Source organism: Orycteropus afer, unplaced genomic scaffold (assembly GCF_000298275.1).
Source record: "Orycteropus afer afer isolate SDZICR_OR568_19922 unplaced genomic scaffold, OryAfe1.0 scaffold00073, whole genome shotgun sequence".
NCBI lineage: Eukaryota > Metazoa > Chordata > Mammalia > Tubulidentata > Orycteropodidae > Orycteropus > Orycteropus afer.
Window position 1 is genome coordinate 1,442,554 of NW_006921660.1, and position 25,089 is coordinate 1,467,642.

General features: G+C 41.9%; 1 protein-coding gene across 1 annotated transcript in view; it reads left to right on the plus strand.

Moving 5' to 3' along the window:
* The first annotated feature begins 4,994 nt into the window (after positions 1-4,994).
* Positions 4,995-25,089, plus strand: part of ENPP6 (ectonucleotide pyrophosphatase/phosphodiesterase 6) — a 166,811-nt gene continuing 146,716 nt past the window's right edge. Inside the window, exon 1 of the mRNA XM_007940874.2 lies at positions 4,995-5,238. Coding sequence (XP_007939065.1) covers positions 4,998-5,238 — 241 coding nt within the window. The 5' untranslated portion in view covers positions 4,995-4,997. The remainder of the gene's footprint in view (positions 5,239-25,089) is intronic.

A 25,089-nucleotide genomic window follows, 5' to 3' on the forward strand; every position in this document is an offset into this window, starting at 1 on the left:
CCTAATCCCTTTGGCTGATTGCTCTTGTCTCTGGCTTCCTGGCTTTTAATCCCCTTTCTCCTGGTCTTCTGGCCTGTTAATCCTAGTTCTCATCTTTTACTAGTTCCCTTCATCATGAAGAACATTTCTTAGTATTTCTTGTAGTACAGGTTTGTTGTTGACTAATTCTTTCAGATTTTGTTTATCTTAAATGTTCTTATTTCATCTTTACTTTTGAAAACTTTTTTTTTTTAAATATAGAACATATTCTGTATCACTTCAATCTTTTAATAGAGATTCAGAATCTATTTCCAGACCCAGCTGGACAATGAATAAGGAAGACCGAAGAAGAGTTGATGCTTTTGAGTTGTGGTGATGGCAAAGGATACTGAAAGTACCATGGACTGCTAAGAGAACTAACAGGTCTGAACTGGAGGAAGTGCAGCCAGAATCCTCCTTAGAAGCGAGAATGGACAGACTTCTCTCACCTACTTTGGTCATGTTGTGAGAAGGGAACATTCCCTGGAGAAGGATGTCATGCTTGGTAAGGTGGAAGGTCGACAAAAGAGGGGAAGGTCTTCGAAGATGTGGATTGACATGGTGGCTGCGACAATGGGCTCAAGTATAGCAAGGATCATGGAGCTGATGTGGGATTGGGTGGTGTTTTGTTCTGCTGTGGATGGAGTCACTATCAACACCACCAACAACAATTCCAGACCCTTGACCATAGAGAGAGCAGAGGGAATACTTGCCATGGTAAGGGATTGTGGCAGGAATTTTGAGGAACTAATACTGCTCTTTCCTAAGGAAGATAAGGATTGAAGTATGTCAACATGGGCTAACATGGGCTGACCAAGTCTGGAATGAACAGGATCAACAAAGGCTGACCTGGACTGACATGGGCTGTCAGTTTCAAATGTCATTGATTTTAGAGCTAGAAAGGACCTTAAAGCCTCTGTTTTGGTTACCTGCTGCCACTCTGACAAGAATATATCACAAATGGGATGGCTTGAACAAACAGGAGTTTATTGCCTTACATTCAGGAGGCTAGAAGTCCGAGTTCAAAATGCCAGGCTCTAGGGACTGTGTGAAAGGCCCTCAACCTTGGGCTTCAGCTCTGCCTCCTGTTCCCCGCCCACTGAAGCTAGAGGCATCTCTTCACTCAGGAAGCTACTGGCTGCTGAGGCTGACAAGCCCAATGTCGACAAATAAAATGGCACAGTCCTGATGTTACCAAACCACATGACAGGCCATTAATTCAAGTCCATTGAAAGCCCCAAGGTTGGCAGAGCATGGCAGGGTGCTGAACAATGACACAGCTACATGCAGGGCCCAAGTGTATCATAAGCTAGAGACCATTCCCAAAGCCACTGCTTATATATGGGAAGCAGACCACATCCCTAAAGCAGCTACTCAGCTACTTGTGCTAGGTCCCACCATGGAGTTGATTGCCAGTTTCATCATGGGGAATAACTACCACCAGCTGCCCAGCCACTCAACCAGGCCCAACCAAGTTGACATACAACTTTAACTACCACAGCCTCCGTTACTTTTCAGAGGAGGAAACTGAAGCACAGCAAGGCAATTTGTTCAGAATTACACAATTGCAAAATGTCAGAATCTAGACTCTGGAATCATATCTTCTTTCTCCGAGATCAGGACTCTGTCCTTGCACCTCTTCTTCTTTCATAGAGGTGAGGCAGCAGAGCACTAACTGATCTGGGCAGCACATTCCTGAGCACCCATGTGTGTCCCAGCAAGACCTGGACCAGCTTTCAGGGCAAAAGCGGTCTAAAGTCCAGGGGAAATTTTTCATTTTTATGCATTATCTGTGTAAAACCTCTACCAGCAATGACCTTATACCATTGCTTACCCTTGAAAAACAAGTGGTAAGAAGCACTCATAAGTATTAACTGTTGATAACCATCCTAAGGGGAGACATTTAGATAATAAACATAAAAGGTCTTGAACCACAAGTCTTTGGACCCACAACATTAGCCACATTTTTCTGATCTATTGCCTACTTAGCTTTTATTTTCCATCTTTCTAAGTCAGAAGCTATAGATGAAAGGCATGACCATGACCTACAATGGAATTTACTTGATTTAAGTCCTGTCCCATATATTTCTTTCTATTTTCAGATATTGATATGTATATTAGAGATGCCTATTTATAATAATTTACTTATTCAAAACTTTAGAGAAACTATTTAAATGTTATCATAAAACAATATGATCTCCAACATCGTCATAAAACAAATATGATGTATATTAATGACCATCCCACCCCAGATACATCACAGCAATATACACAGAGCCTTGGGAAGTTCTCAGGATCTGTGGTTAGAGTGAGTTAGTTCAGAGTTGCTATCCTCAGCAGCTGGATGAGGCACTCAGAAAACCATATTTTGAGTGGACCACTGTTAAAGGTAGAAAAGAAGTGAATGCTCCTTTTGTAACATTTGGATTTGAGTATAATATTGAGTAATTTATAAACAGATGCCCAAATGAGACTTGACTCTAAATCTTCAGATTAAAAGTCCTATGTAGCATAGTGCCTAAGGCACTTGACTGCTAACCAGAAGGCTGGCGGTTCAAACCCACTAGCCACTCCTTGGAAGGAAGATGGAGCAATCTACTTCCATACTGATACTGCCTCGGAAACCCAAGGAGGGGTCGCTATGATTCGGGTCCGACTTCACGGCACGTAACAACAACAAATGCTTTTCTAACTGAGCTATGTGGGTCCTGGAGGCTCCTTTTATATTCATTTTTAAAATGTAGAATGTTTACCCTTTCCCAAAGGCAGTAAATCTTAACAGAAGTAGATTACCCAGTCTTCCTTCCATAGAGTGGCTAGTGGGTTTGAACCACCAACTTTCTGGTTAGCAGCCAAATGCCTTGGGCACTATACCACCAGAGCTCCTTTGGTTTTTTTTCCAGAAAGTGAGTCTAGGGCCATAAGGACTATCCCTGACACAAGTCATCTGGACTTGCACTATCACACCAGCTTCACAGTCTAGAAAACTCCTGAACTGCTCAGGAACAGACAGAGTAAAGCACATCTGCTGGGTCTGCTGTCTCTTTGGGCTCTCACCATGGGAGGAAACTCTTCTTTCAGTGTGTGTGATGGTCAGAGCCAGGGCAGTTCATCAGCTCACCATCCCTTCCATTTTGCTCTTTTCTACAAAATAATACCCCATGACTCAAATAAATACAAACAACAGTGTGTTTTCAAGCTAACAAGCATTAAAAACAAGCCTCTACTTTTTTTCTTATTTTTTTTAGATTATAAGCAGCATAACTTTTAATTGTAAAAATTCATCTGATCCTTGTGTGAGTCATCTGACAATTTGGTGAATGTGTTTTCTCTTTTCGCAGCACAATTTAGGACATGGTTGTCACATTTAAGAGTTTGAAATCTAAACAATAGGAAAACAAGAAAGAAAAAAAAAAGAAGAGAAGGAGGCACAAGCAGAGGATCAGGTGGGAGAAGAATTTTAGAATGGACCAAGATTAGAGTGGCCAGCACTGGGCTGTCCTCAGTCCCTGCAAAACTGTCCTGAGCCTTGTAAGTTTCATCAGTAGCCATGCAAAATTATAATGCCAATCATTTCTAACATTTGTTAAGCACTTATTATAGGCCATGCACATTTATAAGCCTTACACAAATTATTGAATTGAATTTAATGCAACTAAAAGAACCACTTTTGGTCCCTGGGTGGAACAAATGGTTAGTGGGATTGGCAGTTCAAACCCACCCACAGGTGCCATAGAAGAAAGGCCTGGTGATCTGTTTCCTTAAAGATTACCGTCAAAAGAACCGTATCAAGCAGTTCTGCTCTGTAATACATGGGCTCACTAGGAGTTGGAATGTGTTTGCTTTTTCTGGTTTAGGAAACCTCCAGAATCATTGAATTTAGTGCTAACTATGTCTCCTTACCTTATAAGGAGTTCTTGTGGTGCACTGGTTACATATTCAGCTGCTAACCAAAAGTTTGGCAGTTCTAACCCACCAGCTGCTCCACAGGGTAAAGATGAGGCAATCTACTTCCATAAAAATTTACAGTCTTGGAAGCCCTATCTGTCCTATAGGTCACTGTGAGTTGAAATCAACTTGATGGAGGTCAGAATCCTCATACCCCTGTGCCTTGTCGGTTGTTTCTAGCTCTGATTTTCCATTTCAGACTCTGTCCACCAGCTCTATGTTTCATTACTGTCCTTTTGGGGGCAATGCTACCTCAGACCAATCTACAGTAACATCTTTCTGTTGGGCCAATTCTGGGACCTTCTCTCTGACTCCATATTTTTCCTACAAGACACTTCTCCAGCTGAGCTCAGACACCAACAACTTATTTGTTATCTGAAAAATAAAACAATAAATAGCATACAGATGCATATATTTTTTTTGAAAAAAAAAAGTGGCTAAGATGTTGACAATCTGTTTTTAAATGTTGTGACTATGGAGATGCTGCAAAAAATCTCACAAACAGAGACACCTAAGTTTATTGTCTCCTTTTTATATAGTGAGTTTAAAGGTTTATGTTACCAAGTTTCAAGTGAAAAAGTCACAAAGGGAGTTTAAATCCGGCAAAGGCATGGGATAACATCAAATTAAAAGATTGCCCTTTTCCTTGGCTCCTCCCTTTGGTTAGCCCAGCTACAAAGTTTGTGTTGACTGTTGTTGTCTTCTAAAATTCTACCTCCCCGTGGGTGCTTGGATTCCTGGAAACTCCACCAAAAATAATAAGGGTGTACTCTCTTCCCTCATGTTAATACTGGATCGTTTGGGAATCTGGCTTATTCCAAGGAGTCAGTCTATAGGCTTGCTAGTAGAGGGTGAACAGAGATGTTTTTAAAAGGGGGTGCTGTACCTTTAAATTCTGCAAGTGAACTGTCTCAGTAAGGCCAGCAACTCAAGGTCCAGCCCCTAGAAGAGAGAATAGCTACAGATTCTCCATCCTCAGTTTTTGCAAGGGGACGGCTGTGCCAGCTGGGCTCTGGCAGACTCCAGGCAGCATGGCAATGAAGCTTGGGGCCCTCCTGCTGGTCCTTGGCCTCAGCCTGGCTCAGCCAGCCTCTGCCCGACGGAAGCTCCTGGTGTTTCTGCTGGATGGTTTTCGCTCAGACTACATCAGTGATGAGGCCCTGGAGTCCTTGCCTGGTTTCAAAGAGATTGTAAGCAGGGGAGTAAAAGTGGATTACTTGACCCCAGACTTCCCTAGTCTCTCTTACCCCAATTACTACACCCTGATGACCGGTGAGTACTGCATCCTCTTGTTGGTGGGGAAGGGACTGCTTGGGTCCAACGGGGAGTAGTTAGCTGGCACAGGAGTCTGATTTAAATGTTCAGGTTTCCTTACTCCTTTGGGTTCCAAAGATGGACGAGAAGTCTGTGTTCTTGGCTCAAGGAGATTTTTTTTTTTTTCACAGTTGCATTTTCTCCAAAAGTTATCCCAAGGACCTTTTTTGGATTCTCAGCGTGGAGAACAGAGAACTACAGCAACAATACATGGATCTCTTTGATGATAAAATAGTGGTTATTTATTTTACCAATCAAAATTCTAGCTAACTTCATATTTTCTAAGTTCATGTTTAAACAGTCAACAGGTCCCCCTGTTTCAGTACCAAATTTCTTTTTCCCCTTGCCTTGTGGTCATCTCTCAGCATGGAGGCACTTTAACTTGTTTATTAATGTGCTGGATTGTTAAGTCACCCAGGTGGACTCCTCAGAGGAGACTTATGTTCCTGGATTACTTAGCAGGGATTTTTAGGTCAATGCCACTTTCCATTTCTTCTGCCTTTTTGGGCCTAGGTGAAATGAGATGGAGAAGAAAAAAATGTGTTTTGCAGTTCAGATTTTCATTTTTTAACTTTTATCACCAATTAAAAACAAAACTAAAGCAAAAAAAAAAAAAAAAAATCAAACCAGCTCACCCAGACTGTTCCTGGGCTTTGGAAAGCTAGTTTGCCTAAAGATGTGTCTAGAACTGCCAGAACTCCAAGTCTGATACCTCTACCCTGATCTGCTATCAATGCAATAGAACTCGCTGCTCTCTTTCTGCTCACATGGTTGGATTCCCAGCTTCCAGTGCGTTCTTTAGCTGACCTCTGTAAGGGCCAGTAAGAGACGCTCAGAAAGAATTTAGCAAAATATCTAGAGAGGCTGTTAAAAGTGCACTGTTATTGCTGGTGATGCAGGACCTAGCTATGCACTCTGAGCACAAGGAGAACTCTACAAATTATGTTAACAGAAAGGAGATGAGAACTCTGGTGTATCGTAACGTATCCCTGCGGAATGGAAAAGCCAAAGGAGTCTGGAAATACGAGTTGGTGTCTGTGACTATATGCATGGGTGTTGTATACATGTGTACATAAAAATGCCATAAACGGATGCCCCAAATTAAAGGGAGATGATGCTTTGGGGAATTAGAAATGAAAGGATACAGAAAAAGATCAGACTCCATACAAGTAAAGAATCTATTTACTTATTGTTTTGTTTCTCTCAACAGACAAACAACTCAGGTCTCTAAACTGAACCAAGGATTAACAAAAGTCTCCTCTTGTTCTCACTTGGCGCACGTCTCCCCTTGCAGGGCAGCAGTTTTCAGGCTGCTGGGTCACACATAGATGTTATTGTATGTCACAAACCCAACTTCAGTTCGGTCCAGAGAGCTTCACACACACAGACCACCCCGCTCCAGCCGCCTTTCAGAGCCTTGCTGGCAGACCCAATTCATAAACTGCCACGTGCAGTTTTCCCCATCTCAGTGGAAAATGAACAAAATCCATTCTAGAAACTCAGACTCCAGTCTGCCAAAAAGGACCATTAAAAACTCCGTAGAGCAACCAATCAGTGACACGGCCTTTTGTTCCTCAGAGCCACATTCCTATTACTGACACAAGAATTATGTGCATAAAGACCCTGTCACACAGAAACACACCTTCTTTCCAAGGTACGGGTGCTTTCACTGGTCTAGTCCTGAGTAAAAAGGCTTTTCTATGGTGCGCAGCGTTGTTTCCACGCCTGACCAAGATCTCACCCTCACTTTCACACTGAGTCTGCTCTAAGCCATAAAACCTCAAGGCATTTTGTGTCTATAGATTTGCAGGTGGCAAACTAGATGATCTGATATGAAGGACTACTTGGTCCATACATTGACTCTCCTACTTTTATGGAACCAGTACTATGCATGGGTTGTGTCTAGCCAGGCTCATGGTTATGTACTAATGTCTTTGGGTGGGATTTCTTATCTACCTGCTGAGCAAACTTTCAAGCTTGGAGCTGTGATTTGCAGGCAGGAGAGCCCAAGCCATGAAGCTAGTATCATTCCCACTGTTCCAGCACTAACTCACAAGGCTAAATTTAGACTATTTCTCCCAAGTATCCATGCTTATTTTTCCACCACATGTTAAAAATAAAACAAAAGAAAACAACTCATTTTTTTTCATATAGGAATATATATATATATATATATATATATGTATATATATATATAAAAGTAGATCACCCAATCTTCCTTCCGAGGAGTGGTTGGTGGATTTGAACCACCAGCCTTCTGGTTAGCAGTCAAATGCCTTAGGCACTGCAGAGCATATATATATATATATTTATATATATATATATATATATATTTATATATATATATGGAATTGTACTTAAACAGATGGCTTCAGCATTTAAGCATTTCATAATCCACAAAAGCTAGATCGTTTTGATATCAAAAGATGTGCTGTTTTAGGGTTCCTCAGTATTCATAAGAAAGACTATAATCTTACTTCATCATGTGAATTATTGCCAAAAGACATAGATAGCCCTTGGTGTTCTCTTTACATGAGGAGATAGAATGACTTATTGGAAAGAACACTGGCCTTGGGGCTGGAAGGAAATGGTTGGGGTTCTTGTATGGTCAGGATGATACTGGAATACTCTGCATTGGCTATTGCACTTCCCCATGACTCAGTTTCCTCATCTACAAACTAAAACAAGATGAACTGCAGGGTCCTAGACCAGGCCGGGAAGTCAGGTGCTACTGGATACATAAACAATGCATAAGGAGTTAGGAAAGTTAGGACTGGCCTCTCCTGGGAGGTTTTCATGTAGAAAATAATGACTGAATCTTGAAAGTAAAAACCAACTGACATAGAGTCAATTCCAATTCATAGTGATCCTACATGGCAAAGTAGAATTGCCCCATAGTGTTTCCAAGGTTATACATCTTTGCTGAAGCAGACTGCCCTATTTTTCTCTGGCGAAGTGGCTGGTGGGTTCAAATCGCCAACTTTTGGTTAGTATCTGGATGCTTTAACCACTCCTCAACCATTGAAACTAGAAACTAGAGAGGGGACATTTCTTGGAAAGCCACGTGGATGATGATGGTCAATCAATAAGAGTCACAGGATTTGTGTGAAATTTGGAAATCACGTAGCCCAGTTGCTGCCATGAAGTCACTGTGGCTGATTAATTTTTCCCTTAAAACATGTTTGCTCCATGACCAATGTGAACAAAACCATAGTAGTGAGCAAGAAGTTCCATCAAACAATTGGTCGCTGGGGCACATAGACTCTTAAAACAGAGCCTTTCACAAGCTCATCTGCTAAGCGAATGGTTGGTGGTTTGAGTCCATCCAGAGGCAGTTTAACTCCATTCAGAGGCATGTCTAAAGAAAGTCTGGAGATCTGCTTCTGAAAAACCAGCCATTGAAAACCCTGTGAAGTACAATTCTACCCCTACACACATGGGTATCCATGATTTGCAATCGCCTCAGCAGCAACTGGTTCAGGAGAAAAGATACACCTGAGAAAGGATACCTATGAATACTATAAAACGAATGACAAGGGATCGGAATCAAGGAATAGCTTCCCAACATGCTATAGAAGACTAGAAGAGAGGAGAATTTCCTTCCATTTGGAGTAGTCTCAGAAAGCATTTTGTTTTGAAGGAGGTGTGTTCTCAGCTGGACTAAGCAGTAAATATCTTACTTTATGTAATAGTCCTCTTTCTGAACAGCTGAGTGTGGATCAGCTAAATTTTAGTTAAAATAGTTTAAATGCTATTGGAATGCTTTCTGTTTTAATCTATCCTACTGTGAATCTTTTTGTAAAGTTCTTTATTTGGGGTCAATTCACATTTAAGTGAAGTTTAACAACACCAACCAAAAAAATCAGTGGAAGAAAGCAGTGAATTGTTCCATCCAGGACATGGGTAATAGAAAATGCTGCATGTTTGGAGGCAGCATAATTTATCATTGTTTCTCTAGGGCTAATGGCAACATTTGTTTATAATTCTTGAGCACTACTGGTTAAGCAATAGGGAAAAGTGGCCCAGAAATTCCCTCAATAGCAGAGGAACTAGTCCATAATTTAATCTTTACTGCAAATATTTCTTTCAAGAAAAGTTCATATACAGGAATGAATTTTTAAAGCTATTTGGTATGTTAGGGAGCTCTGTTGGTATAGTGGTTAAGGCATTCAGCTCCTAACAAAATGGTCAGTGGCTCAAACCACCAGCTGCTCTGCAGAAGAAAGATGAGGCAATTTGCTTCCATACAGATTTCCAAACCAAACTCACTGCCAAGGAATCAATTCCATCTCATAGCGACCTCTGTTGGGTTTTCAAGGCTGTAAATCTTTAGTGAAGCAGATTGCTTCATCTTTCTTCCACAGAGTGGTTGGTGGGTTTGCACCACTAACCATCTGGTTAGCAGCCAAATGTCTTAACCACTACACCACCAGAGCTCCTTCCGTAAAGATTTACAACCTTGGAAACTCAATGGGGGTTGCTATGAGTCGGCAGTGAGTTTTTTTTTTTTTTTTTTTAAATGATGATTGACTGAAAGTTTACAGAGCAAATCCATTTTCCATCCATACACATTTTGTTTCATGACATTGATTGCAATCTCCACAATGCAACAGCTCTCCTACCATTTCCTCCTTGTGGTTACCCTTACCCTGTATACTTCTTTGCTGTGCATTCCTGCCCTCTGAGCTATCTCCCTGTGCAAATACTGCCCCTGTGGTCTCCCGTGGTTAATTGTTCTAAGGAATGTACTTACCTGGGACGGAATTGAGTTTTGAGAATTCAGTATGTTGTAATAATTTCAACAGTTAGAAACTAGTCGATAAAGCTCAGGGAGCTTCAGGGTTTTGCTTCAGACTCCGTAGGATGTCAGTGATGGAGCTGAGATGGAGGCCAGAACTCAGAGCCCAGGTTCTTTCCCTACACTGAGCAGGGTCCTCAGTGTGTCCTGGAGTGCCCAAGAGGTTGTGCTGAGACCTAGGACAGAGCCCTCCCTAGGGCTGGTCATCAAGGCAGCAAGAGCCTGCATACAGAAAGATGTTTATTAAGACTCTGCTTGAATAAAAGCAAAAATAAGCATGTTAACTGCTCCACATTAATATCTGTGCCAGTGTATTTCCTAGTGTACTCTGAGAAATCACATGTGAAGGAAATTTTTACCAGACACAAAGGACCCAACATTCTGGAATAAGAGACTGCAGAGTAAGTCCCCTGCTCTTAAGAAAATATCTGATTTGAATTAAAGCTGTCTGTCACGCAGACCAAAGGAAATTGATGTAGAAAGTGCTTAAACAATCACATTTTGCAAAAAAGAAAAAAAAGCCCACATCCTCAGGCTTCTGCAGAATTCAGGCTTCACTCCACAGCCCTCTGCACACCCTCTGTTCAGAGTAGTATGGAAATAGGCTTCTTGGCTCCCTTTCTTCTCTTCCCCCCAAGATTTATATGGGGACATTCACCCCTTTGTGTTAGCCTTCTTAGAAAACCAAAAACCAGTTGCTAGCCATCAACTCCAACAAGGGTGACCCCATGAGTGTCACAGTAGAACTGTGTCCCATAGAGCTTTTTTATTTTTTATTAGGATTTGGGTGAAGATTTACAGAGTAAATTCACTTTTCATACAGCAGTTCACATATACTTTGTCTCATGTCATTGACCAAAATTTACAATGCAGCAGCTCCCCTCCCACTTCCTCCCCATAGTTACCTCCTCCCAGTGTCCATCCCTTCATACTCTTCTGCACCCTGAGCTATCTCCCTTTGCATAAGCAGCCCTTCCTTCTCCCATGATTGTTCTCTCCAGGGCGTGTGTCTACTTGAGGTAAATGTTTAACTCACATGCCTGTACTTTGTTTGGCTGGAAACCACAGTTGTGGGTTCAATTCCAGACCTGAAGGGCAGCTAGGGGCCATAGTCTCAGTGGTTATACCAGGCTCCATTGGACCAGCAAACCTGGTCCCCACCTTCTTTTTTTTTTTTTTGCCTCCAAATGATTTTGAGTTTTGTTCCACATTGTTCTCCCTCTTTATGCAGGATCTCCTACATCCCTTCCAAGTGGATGGCAGTGGTAGCTGGGCACCATCTAGATCTTCTGGTCTCATAGTTGTATAGGTTGCAAGATCGGATGGTGTACCAGTCGCTAGGACTGATTGTTTCCATTAATTTTGGTTTTCTTCTTTCTTCTTGACGAGGAGAGACCCGTTGTTGCATCTAGATGGCAGCTTCCTAGCTTTTAAGGTCCCAGTCGCTACTCATCAAAGTAGTAGGTGGAACAATGTTTTGTATAGTATGTTATGCCAATTGAGTTTGATGTCCCCTGTGACTCCCATAGAGCTTTTAATAGCTGGTTTTTCAGAAGTAGATCACCAGGTCTTTCCTGTCAGGCATCTCTCGGTGGACTTGAACCTCTAACCCTTTTGTTAGCAGTGAAGCTTATTAACTGTTTGCAACATCCAGGAATACCTAGATTTAGACACCTCTAATAAATAGTGCCTAAGGCACTTGATTGCTAACCAGAAGGCTGGCGGTTCAAACCCACCAGCCACTCCTCGGAAGGAAGGTTGGGCAATGCTACTTCTGTAGTAATACTGCCTCGGAAACCCAAGGAAGGGTCGCTATGAGTCAGGGCTGACTCTACGGCACATAACAACAACAACAACAACAATAAATTATCTAGATTTGCTGTGTCTTCCTCTCATCTTACTCTCTCTACAGCCATTCCAGTGATGGTCTTGCTTTTACCAGAGACATCCCAGTAATCAAAGTAGAGGGTCAGAGGGGCTGAGGTGTTGGGAGCAAATTTAACTAGAACAGCTGAAGTAGCATAGCCGAGAGACTTCTAATTGTAGTCAGGATTGCTGACACCAAGAAAGTAGAGGCGATAGGAAAGCATTGAACAAGGCAAGTGGTTCAGAACCAACACTGGGAACCATGAGAGGATGGTGAAGGCCTAGTTTTATGCAGTCTTGATCGGGCAGTCCTTCACTCTGTTGTACATAGGGTCTCCCTGAGTCAGAGATGACTCGGTGACACTTAATAACAACACTTAATAACGGCACTTAATAACAACAAGGACCTAGGGATGTATCTGGCACCTTAAAGGATCTGGCAAAGCCAGACACATATTTTTGTGTTCTCACCAACATCCCATGTTGCTTAGGTGGCCAGATTGTCTATGCAGGCATCATGAGAAGCTCCTTATATATTTAAAACATGAGGAATGAATGGTGACTCTAGGCTTCCAAAGGAAAATGAGGGCTTTTTAAGATCAGCCACTTCCAGTCCCCAAGTTTACTCACTGAGTTTCTAGTAGTTTCTGTCCTGTGATTGAGGCAGACATGATATAGTGAAAAGAGCTATGGATTAGGGGCAGAACATCCAATTTCCTCTGTTCTTTCACTTTTTGACTCTCAGAATAATTTCAGACCCTTTTTTTTAGTTTTAATATTATCTATCAGTAGAATAAGAAGCTCTGGTGGCACAGTGCCTAAGGCATTTGACTGCTCATTCAAACCCACCAGCCACTCCACACAAGATGGGGCTATCTACTTCTGTAAAGCTTTACCACCTTGGAAAGCCAATGGGGGTCACTATGAGTTGGAATCAACTTGATGGCAGTGACTTTTTAGTATCAGTAGCAAGTGAACCTTCCCCAAAAGTTTTGTTAGGAAGATAAAATAAGAAAATACATGTGCCAATTCACCATTACAAAAGCTGATACATATGGCACACTTTAGCAGTAAATTAGCCTAAATTATATTGCAGTAACTAGCAACTCCAGTATATCAGTGGTTTATGACTAAGGTTTATTTATCATTCATATACATGGGCTTAGGGGATTAAATCTGTCCTATTTCTTCTTCATTCTGGGTCTTAGACTGAAAAATCAACCCCCCAAATGAAGCATGCACCACCCTTCTATCAGCTCGTCATACTGTGGCTTGTATGTTGCTATGATGTTGGTAGCTATACTATGAGTATTCGAAATACCAGCATGGTCATCCATGGTAGAGAAGATTCAGTGGAGCTTCTAGACTAAGACAGTCTAGGGAGAAAGGCCTGGCAACCTACTTCCAAAGATTAGCCAATGAAAAACTTATGAATCACATCAGAATGTTGTCTGAGATAGTGCTGGAAGATGATCCCCTTAGGTTGGAAGGCACTCAAAACACACAGTGGCCACAGCAAAGGGCTCAGGCTTATCAGTGATTATAAGATGGCACAGGACCACAGAGTGTTTTCTTCTGTTATACCTAAGGTTTCCATGAGTTGGAGACAACTTGATGGTCACTGAAAATAATAGCAACAACAAACAAGACATGCTGGTCATATGACACAGGGAAAAGGGAAAATAGCAAGGCAATGTGATAACTCTTAAAACTTCTCACAGTTGGCACAAGTCACTTTGACTCACACTTCATTGGCCAAAGCAAGTCATGTTGCCAAGCCTGATGCCAATAGGACAGGGAGGGGCAGGAATTATCTTTACCATTAATGCAATGTATGACAGACACTACACGGATATTAGTTACATTGTATAAGAAACTTGTCAGTGTTCTTATTATCAGAAAATAGATGAAAAAGAAAGATTTTTAAAACATCTGAAATGTCCAATAACAATTTAAGAACTAAATAATAATATAGCAGAGTAAGAGAAGAGATTTCTAAAGCTGAATTTTATCAAATGCAAATGAATGACATAGAAATAATGTGTCTGCAACTCTGGTGGCATAGTGGGTAAGGCATTTGGCCCACCAGCTCTTCAGCAGAAGAAAGATAAGGCAATCTCCTTCCATAAATATTTACAACCTTGGACTCAATGGCAGTGGGGTTTTTTGTTTTGACTTTTTTTGCAACTCAGGGAAGGGAGGTATTACAGGGAGGTACAATGGCCTTGAACATTTCTATGGAGAAGTTGGGTCTGAAGCTAAACATTGAAAGATGAATGGAAAGATTCAGGTGAATTTTGAGCCAGATCTTTGAAAAAAAAAAAAATCAATAAAGACTGGTAGTAATATGAAGAACATAACATAAGTAAAGTCAGAAACAGGAACATTAACAAGATAGGAGTAGAGGTGTTAAACCCTTTTACCATTTGGAGTTGGGATTGGGAGGTTAGAGAGAAATGAGTTTGCTTAAACGGAAAGAAAAAAAAGACATGTAATTGATGGTAGGCTATGAAAGCTAAACCAAGAATAATACAATAAATTCCTTTTCCATTTCAAACATTTGAGCATTTATTCTTTGTGATGGCTGTAAGTGAAAGGGAAGAATTGAATTTGAAGAGTACCCAGGAGACAGGACTTGCTGATTGGTGAGTGATTAAACATGCAAGAAGCTATTCAGAAATCTGAGGCACCCTCTGGGTGGATTCAAAGCCCTCTCATTTAATAACTGAGTTCTTGACCTTTTGCTCCACCCAGTGACTCCTACTCACCCTGATACAAAAACCAAACCAAATACCAAACCAAATTGCCATCAAATTGATTCTGACTATAGTGACCCTACAGGACAGTGTTTCCAAGGCTGTAATCTTTATGGAAGCAGATTGCCACATTCTCCTATGGAGCGGCTGTTGGGTTTAACTGCTGACCTTTTGTTAGCAGCTGAGCCACCAGCTCAGCTCAGGGATCCTTCTCACCCTGATACTATATCTCAAATACCTCACACACACATACACACACACACACATGACACAACACATATACACACACAAAAAAAAAAGAAATCTGAGGCACTTATTAGCAAAGATGGGAGAGTTGGAAGGACTCTGTTGAATTTTATTTGGGGAAGAAAAATTTTCATCATATTTAGTTTCAAGTTGTTAAGTGCTGCCTGGTCAATTTCAACTCAGAGTGACATGTGACAGAGTAGAACTGCCCCATAGGTTTTTCCAGGGTAATTGTTACAGGAAAAGATCTCCAGGTCTTTCTCCTACGGAGCTACAGGATGAGTTCCAACCACCAACATTTTGATTAGAAGCAAAGTGCTTGACTTTTGTACTACCAGGGTGTTGGCTCTTTAGGGGATCAGAGACAATAGTTTAAAGGAGATTTCCAGAAACATGTAGAATTACCATGGAGGTAAAGGACAGAGGTTGGTACTGGGTCCTCATGGACCTCAGTAAATGGATTTCTGAATGCCTTGTTTGCCACACAGTTGGTAAAGAATATTTTTTCACAGATGCAAAATTAAAATGTATCTTCTTATCTGCATGAACTTTTGACCCTTGGTTTTCAGGGGCACGTAGTAATATCTTTCTACTTTTTCATTTAAAACTGTTATCTTTGTAATTAGCTCTGATTAAGCTGTCTAATGAAGCAGGAAGGGTAAGTGGGATGTCAGGCAACAGAAGTCAGGAGGAACACTTACCAGCCTATGCCTAAAGAAGAAATGTGTTATAAAAATTTACAAAAGTAATCTCTTCTGGCATGTCATTATTTAAGCTCGCATCAACAGACCTCTCTACACTAAAGTGCCACTTTTCAGAAAGTATGTTTCTTTTGGCTTCCATGGTGGTGAGAGGGAATTCTTGTTATATTGCATTCAGCTGCTGGAAACTCACTCTCTAAAGAAGGGATTGGTTAGCGAGTGAGTAAAGCTTTAAAATGTGGTGAAAGCTTTTGATTATAATAACAGAAAACCATTCCTCAGAAGGTTCACCCACATGGAGCCACTAAGGTCTACAACCCTTGACTGATTTCCCCTCATTCTTTACCCCACCCTATTGTTGACTGATAGGACCATACGTCTCCTACCAAGGCTTCTGGGAGTTTGGTCAATCCATGGTGCTCTCAGTACCTGCTTGACTGTGAATTCTTTGACAAAAATTGGTTAAAGGACATTCAAAATTAATTCAGAGGGGGATCCTGAGTCAGCATACTAACAATTATTTCAGAGATGCTTTAAACAGCACCTACTCATGTTTCAGAGTCTCCTTCCCATGAATAGGACTATTGTAGCCAAGGTCCCATCAGCAGGGACTTAAGGCCAGCCCAGTACTCTTCCTGTGTGTAGTATTTGGCTCCCACTGGAAGCTTTCCTTCATCTTAGCTCAGTCCCTGTCCTCAGTCCTTGAAGTAGCACAGAGAAAGGACAAGATAGATGGATCATGGAACAAATGTGGTAGACTTATGTAGAAAAAAGATTGCCTAGGCTGAAATTATAGACAGACTTTTGGTCAGAAATACTGCAGTTATTTCACCCCTTGATTATGTGATTAAGCATGACTGTTGTTGCCAAATTTGAAGTAGGGATACAACTGGAGTCATTGTAAGAATGTATGTAATTGTGTTATCTACAACCCTGTCAACCCTGTCACAGATTGAATTGTGTCTCCACAGAAATGTGTTAACTTGGCTAGACCAAAATTCTCAGAGGTTTGGCAGTTATGTAAGATACAGTTTGGTAGTTTTGTGATGGTGTAATTTGGCAGTTACGTAAAGATATGATCAAAATCCATGATGTGATTTGACCTAATTTGTGATGTATTATATATCCTGACATCCATGTATTAATGAAGCAGGATTAGGTTATGTTAATGATGTTTCACTTATGTTTGTTATGTTAATGAGGTAGGATTAGGGTGAGATGCAACATCCTTACTCCGGTCACAGTCCTGATCCCATGTAAGGTGCACTTCCTTGGTGTGTGGCCTGTATCACCTTTTATCCTACAAGAGGTAAAAGGAGATAGAAGGGAGCAGAGAGGGAGGGACCTCAGTGCCACCAAGAAAGAAGAGCCAGGAGTGGAGCATGTCTTTTGAATCTGGTGTCCCTGCTCTGAGAATCTCCTAGACCCAAGACACATGTAGATCTCTAAGGAACACTAGGCCCATAGATGTAAAGGAGACAGGGACCTTCCCCTAGAGCTGATAGAGAGAGAAAGCCTTCCCCTGGAGCTGGTGTCCTGAATTTGGACTTCTAGCCTCCTAAACTATGAGAGAAGAATTTTCTGTTTGTTAAAGTCATCCACTGGTGGTATTTCTGTTATAGCAGCAGTGGATAACTAAGACACAATCTGTAAGCTGTGGTGGGTTGGTGGGTCATGAGTCAGTTACAGGTGTGCCCAAGACATTGGTCCTACCACTGAGACTATGGCCCCTAGCTGCCTGTCAGGTCTGGAATTGAACACACACCTGTGGCTTCCAGCCAAACAATAGACAGGCATATTAGTTGAGCATTTACCTGAGGTAGATACACTCCTTGGAGAGAACAACCATGAGAGAAAGAAGGGCTGCTCAGGCACAGTGAGACAGCTTAGGGGGTAGGAGTGCACGGAGGGATGGGCACAGAGAGGAGGTAACTATCGGGAGGAAGTGGGAGGGGAGATGGCTGCATTGTGGTAATTGTGGTCAATGTCATGAGACAAAGTGTATGTGATCCGCTGTATGGAAAGAGTATTTGTTCTGTAAATTTTCACCCAAATCACAATTTAAAAAAAAAAAAAAAAAAGACATTGGTCCTATCAACCACCAGGGAGACCATCCTTCTGACCAATCACCTTCGGTGTGAGCAACCTTGTCCTTTTACCCCAGATATCCAGCCAAAATTTCTGTGTGGGCCATGATGTGAAGCAAGTAGAGAAGCACTGAAGGAGAATAAGGGAAGTCAAGGGACCAAAATCTGTCCTAAGAAGTGTCTTGTCCTGACTCTGCAATCACCAGCTGTGACTTTGAACAAGTCACATTGTCTTCCTAGTCCTGAGTTCTCACTGCTTTTAAATGAGAGGGCCAGATAGAAAGAGTCCTGAGGTTGTCTGTGCATTAAGTGAATGCCTAATGTCTGCTGGACTCTGTTCAGGAGTACAGCAGTTAGGTCCTAAGGAGATTGGTCCAGAGGCTTGGTGGAAGCAGAGATAATGGAAGGTGCTCTCAAAGGGTTTCTGTATCCCCTATCCCTGGTATGATCACAGCAATTCCACTTTGACCTTCTTTACACATTTGAAGAAAGTGGTCTGCAGTTAAACACATGCTGGTGGTCCCACAAGGGCTCTGGCCTGAGGGAGAGGCAGGTAACCAAGGGACATTACCATGTCTGTGGTGGTGGAGAATCTATATGTGGATGTAGGTGGTGGAAACACTCGCAGAGTTTGCTTATGGGTTCATATGTTCCTATGTTTGACTCTGCACACAAATCAAACAAATTAGCCCACTTGCTCTAAGCATGTTTGGTTTTCCCTGAAAAAATTTCTGTAAGTGTAAGGTTTTGGCTTTCACAGGTGCACTTGGAAAAACATTCTACATTAATGGTTGAAGGCAAAAACCTTAAACAAACATAGGTGTTTGGGAGAAAACCTCAATATTGGGCTCCTCATTCATTCACTAGCAGACCATAGGCCCAGCTGGGGTCCTGTTCCTCACCCCTGTCTAAACCCTATGCTGCCCAGCCCTGTAGCTCAGACTATTGAAAAAATGTAACAAGGTCACTGCATCAGTCTTCCATCCCCCACAGGACATGTGACCTTGGGACTCCTTTCCCTAATCCTTGTTCCTCTTGAGGTTTCTGTTTTCTCTCCTACGAGGGAGGCAGATACTCTCTAGGATATACCACTGGTCTGCAAGATGTCCCACCACAGAGCTGATCACAAAAGGATCATATGTTGAGAAGGAGGCATGTCAGGACATGAGGACACCTCACAGTCACTCCTGGAGGCTTCAGAGAAGTCACCATGGCCTACATTCTTGACTCCAACAGTGCCTCAAAATGCTGTCAGGTCACCTAGCCTGAGATATCAAGGTGTTCTGAATATTCAGGCCATGTACTTTGTGTAAATGTTGTTGTTATGTGCCATCGAATCGGTCCCGACTCATAGCGACCCCTCCTTGGGTTTCCGAGGCAGTATCACTACAGAAGTAGGATTGCCCAACCTTCCTTCCGAGGAGTGGCTGGTGGGTTTGAACCGCCAGCCTTCTGGTTAGCAGTCAAGTGCCTTAGGCACTGTTGTTGTTGTTGTTATTTGCCATCGAGTCGGCCCCGACTCATAGCGACCCCTCCTTGGGTTTCCGAGGCAGTATCACTACGGAAGTAGGATTGCCCAACCTTCCTTCCGAGGAGTGGCTGGTGGGTTTCAACCGCCAGCCTTCTGGTTAGCAGTCAAGTGCTTTAGCCACTATGCTATGCTACCAGAACTCCTGTGTGTAAATAGTCAGTCATTTTTAAAACTTTCTACAGATACTCCCTTTGTCACAAATGCTCTGTGGTGTGCAGGTGCCTCTCTCTCCTCCTCTCTCCAGCCAGGATCTCTCAGGAGGCAGGAAGCAGGAGGCAGCAAGCAGCCCCTGCTGGGAGACACTACTGTTCATTCAGGGTCATCTGGGCTGAGTAAAGGTTTTTGCCAATTGGAGGGAAATACATATATTAAAGATATATAAGAAACTAGGAACTATGTTTTCCTACTGGAGAATGGACTAGACAGATGAGGAACAAGGATGGGAGGAAGAATTTTTGTTGCCTATCATTTTGAACAATGTGAATGAATTTGTTATTTAAAATATTAAATTAAAAATTATATCCATATCCGGTGGAACCTGCTCATCTCTGGTTGAATTACAAACATTTTTATTTAATATTGATTAAGCCCCACTTGTGATTTAAGGTAGAATCTCTGGTGGCGTAGTGCCTAAGGCATTTGACTGTTAACCAGAAGGCTGGTGGTTCAGATCCACCAGCCACTCCTCAGAAGGAAGACTGGGCAATCTACTTCTGTAGTGATACCACCTCGGAAACCCGAGGAAGAGTTGCTATGAGTCAGAACTGACTCGACAGCAGTGAGTTTGGTTTTTTGGTTTTGTGTTTAAAGAAGGAACTGTGGTAGCACTGTGGTTAAGGCATTGGGCTGCTAACAAAAGGTAGGCAGTTCAAACCCACCAAGCATTCCATGGGAGGAAGATGAGGCAATCAATCTACTTCTGTAAAGATTTACAGCCTTGGAAACCAGATGAGGGTCACTATGAGTAAGAATCAACTCTATGGTAGTGGGTTTGGTTTGGTTTGGGTTGTGATTGAAGGGAGTCCTTAGGTGGTTCAAACTGTTAACATGCTTGACTGCTAACTTAAAGGCTGAAGATTCAACTCTACACAGAGGTGCCTCAGAAGAAAGACCTGGAGATCTACTTCCAAAAAATCAGTCATTGAAAACCCTATGGAATATAATTCTACTTTGACACACATGGGGTCGTCATGAGTTGGAATTGACTCAATGGCAACTGGTTTTGTGATTTACGGAAATATATTGTCTTTAAAGGAGATTTAGAAATGATGTTTCCCAGACTAGTGGGCATAAAGTAGTGTTTTGTGGTTTGTTTTTTTTCTCAATCTGTATTGCATAGTTGTAAACAGCAGTCAGCCAGGACTCAGGAAACCCATGTTTAAGGCAGCCCATTACCATCTTCTTTGAACTCCACCACCTAAGGGTAGTTGCCACTGCTGTCTACAGAGTTTTTCTCTTGCTGCAGGACTAAAGGCAATCTATCGGTCATCACTTTGTGTCCAGACTCTGAAGGGCTTTCATGCCAAGGTGGGCCCCTAGAGGCCAGGCCATCCATAACCAAACAGTCTACTCTGCCATTGTTCTGCACTCCCTTGAGGGCAAAGGGGTGAGGACAATCTCTGCATCTGGTCCCAGTAGAGGAGACACTAGGTTCATGTGTACTGAACTGCCCTGCCTCAGTGCCAGTCACTGGACTGCTGTCTGACTCCATGGCAAAGGCCTTGCATTAACCTTTCTTCTACACTATAGAATTTTGTCACTGAACCACATCTGGTGGCTGGTTCCACTATTTCTAATAGACCATCTAGTGCATTCACATAATTGTTTTGATCTCATTGGTTTTCCTCACTGGTATTCCTCCAGGCCATATACTATAGGCCTCTAAGAACAGCTACCACATCTTCTCATTGTTGTCCTTCTCTTCCCAGGGCCAAAAGCAGCACTGTGGCCACACAGCCTGTCATCCTGGACTTCCCAGCACTTTTAACTGTCCCAGATGCTTTGTAGGCTCTCTGGGTGGATCTAACTCCAGGTTCAGGTTACTCTCAGCCTGGCCCATTCTCCTGTGTTAGCCAGCTGGCCTCATCCCAAACCATGAAGACTCCTCCCTGTGCATTTCTGTGAGCTACTTTCATACTCCATTTTAGCATCCATTTATCTATGTAAAATAAAATGCTGCAACTATTTGAATGAGTTTGAGATTAGGTGATAAAACCCAGTATATTCCAATCCAAAATTTCCCCAAAGACTTTCATAATCACAAGTATAAAAAGCAGAAGGCAGCTCTTTGGTTTTGTCTGCGGAAGCCAGATGACAAAGGGAACATCATTGTTCGGAAAGCATCACAGTAAGAAGCATACACTGTGTGGGTGCTGTGGCCCTCAGGCCTGCCACCTTCAGATGTCTACTGGTGGCACATCTGGCTTCCCTGACAAGGACAAGGGAAAGTATAACTGTAGTACCAAGGCTTAAAGACAAAATACCACCAATCCTGGTCAAATGAGGCACCTAAAAATTACATGCCACAGACTCAGGTATGGATTCTGTGAAGGAACAACACCTAAGCCCAAGAGGGAAGCTGTTGCAACATCCAGTTTATTTTAAGGATTTCAATGATTAGTCATGAAATAAATGGTCTAGTTAAATTTTTTTTTTTTTTTTAAAAAAAAGCAGAAGGCACCTTAGGTTTGCTAGTGCCTCTGTTGTGTTGTGCAGGACAGGATACCAAGACCCAAGTTCAGGTCCAGTAACTAGGTAAGGGCAGAGCCACACCAAGCATGGTGCCCAAGTCCCAGCTGGCATCTGGCCTCCCTCAGTTGATCAGGATGGAATCCCAGTGATTCCTTTCCCACCTCTCCAACCTGGTACCCAGATGGACCTCTTTGCCTGAGCTCCCCACTTTGCTCCGAGCACTCTGATCTGGGCTTCCCTGAGTTGCTTTTGCTTCTTTTTCTCACTGCTCATTAACATCTTCCAGGAGGTCTTAGCTGAAATGGAGATGAAATTCAAAGCAATGATTTGTGTAAATTTCATCTAAGATCTGTCATGCAGGAGATGGAACCACCTAGAGCTTGTGGATGGTGTTTGGATTCAGCTCAGATATGCTGCCTACTTCTTAGCGCCCTGGATAATAACTGAAAGTTGGCTGCTGTTCCCAAAGCCCCTGAGATAATCTCACCACAAAAATAGCCCAGAGTCAAGTTCCAATGGAACAGAGAAGAAGTTCAAGCTCCAGAGAACGCACTCTCAAGCTGTGTCAACACATGGATTTCAACATCCAACTAAGAGCTAAAAAAAAAAAAAAAAAAAGAAGAAGAAAGAAAAAAGAATTTTATTTATATAATTCCCAAGCACCTGTTTGGCAGGGTTTTTTTTTTTCTTTTTCCCAAAACTGATTTACCAGATCTTTGGATCTCTTGAAAATTCACCTGAGGATAGTCCCTCAGTGGAAATAAGACAGATTTTAACCTTCAAACAAGGGAATAATGTGGTTATTATGGCCAGTCGTGAAACCCCTGTTGGAATGGAATTTGGAAAGTAATTTGTTCATCTATTGCTCTCACCAACCTGTTATTATTGGCAGCCTCTCTGGGAACTCTTGGTGCTTGTCTTGTTGACACTATTTATTACCTTTGTAAGAACTCTCCCCTCAACCCTCCTGAACAACCTGAGCCTGGGCCCCAGCCCCAGCCCAGCATTCTCCCACTTATCTTTCTCTTTCAAGCTAAAATAATGCTCCTCCTCTAATTGCCCATGATCAATAGATGGTAACATTTCAGAGCCAGGTGATTCCTTGAGATCTTCTGATTTTCATCCTTTTATTAACTCCACTTACTGTTTGAACCACAGAATTTACTAACTGATTACAACATATTACATGGCTCAGCAAGGTTTCATTCTGTTATATAACATATAGTTGCCATGAGTTGGAGCATACTCAGTGGCAACACACAACAGCTTATCATGTTGAGGTATATTCATATATGAGCATTATCTGTTTAAGGATATGTTGTATATCTGTTATGCGAGTGATGCTGTTCTAAATATGATCAGGACATGACCTCTGCTTTGTATGAGCCTGTAATTAAGCTGAAACAATTAAATATATGTTGAAATAAATATACCACTGAACAGAATGGAATAGGTACAGAGGAAGCAGCAATGATTACTGACAGTATGTGGTGAACTGGGATGCTTCATTGAAGTGATGGTCTTTGAGAAATACTTCAAGGATTTGAACAGGTTGAAGCTTAAAGGAAGGGCCTGAAGTTGGAGGCTATGTATGAGCCAGGGTACAAAAGTAGAAACAATGAGGAACATTTGGGGATCAGAGCCAGGATTTAGAGCAATTACTCTGATGTTTCTGAGCAGTGTGGGTTTAAGCGCAGAGGGAGGCCATTTAAGTCCAAGTTGAGAAATGATGGAGCCTGAGAGCCAAGACAGCAGTGCTAGAACGAACCTGAGGTCAAAGATTTGATGGATTATATGGGGAGGGAATTGACAGGGCTGATTGAACATGCAGGATCAGAGAAACCGATGTTAGGCTAAGAGGATCCTTCATGCTAGTCTTAAGGTAAAATTAATGAATTGAAAGTGTATAAAGAGGATCCAACTTCATCATCAACTTGAGTGTATAGGAAACATTCCACTTCTTTATTTTCTTAAAATAAACCTAAACCTGACTCTGACTCTCATCCCACTGGGCTTCGTGGAAATTCAGTCACTACTGGGTTGGATTGAAGTGGACTGGCATTGGCCATTTAAACCAGACAATCATATGTTCTAGTATTCCAGGAATTACCAAGTGAAGAGAAATGGTATTGTATTCAATTCAAAAAGAATATTTCGAGATCCATCCTGAAGTACAATGCTGTCAGGGACAGAATAATATTCTATATGCCTACAAAGAAGACCAGTTTATATGATTATTATTCAAATTTGTGTACCAAACACTAATGCCAAAGATAAGGAACCTGAAGATTTTTACCAACTTCTGCATTCTGAAATTGATCAAACATGCTATCAAGATGCACTGGTAATTACCGGTGATTGGAATGTGAAAGTTGGAAACAAAGAAGTAGTGGTAGTTGGAAAATATGGCCTTGGTGATAGAAATGATGCTGGAGATTGGATGATAGAATTTGGTAAAACCAACTAATTATTCATTGTTGTTGTTGTTATGTGCCATCGAGTCAGACCTGACTCATAGCGACCCCTTCTTGGGTTTCTGAGGCAGTATCACTACGAAAGTAGATTGCCCCATCTTCCTTCTGAGGAGTGGCTGGTGGGTTAGAACCGCCAGCCTTCTGGTTAGCAGTCAGGTTAGAAATACCTTTTTTTCAAAAACATAAACTGCAACTATATATATAGACATAGACAGCTGGAATACACAGGAATCAAATCAACTACATCTATGGAAAGAAACAATGGAGAAGTTCAATATTATCAGTCAGAACGAGGCCAGAGGCCAACCCCAAAACAGACTACTAATCACTCAAATCAAGTTCAAATTGAAGCTGAAGAAAATTAGAACAAGAGAGCTAAAGTATGAATTTGAGTATATCCCACCTGAATTTAAAGACCATCTAAATTATGGATTTGACACATTGAATACTAATGACTGAACACCAGAAGAATTATGAGATAATATCAAGGACATCTTGTCTGTCGGTTTGTCCTACTGTGGTGACATGTAGACGTGAGTTTTGAGGCTGAGCCTCTGGTGTTTAAAACCCAGCAAGATGCACCTGGTGCATAGGTAACAGCCCAGTTTATAGACTGAGACAGACTAGGAAGAAGGAAGAGGCCGTCCACTTCTGAAAGA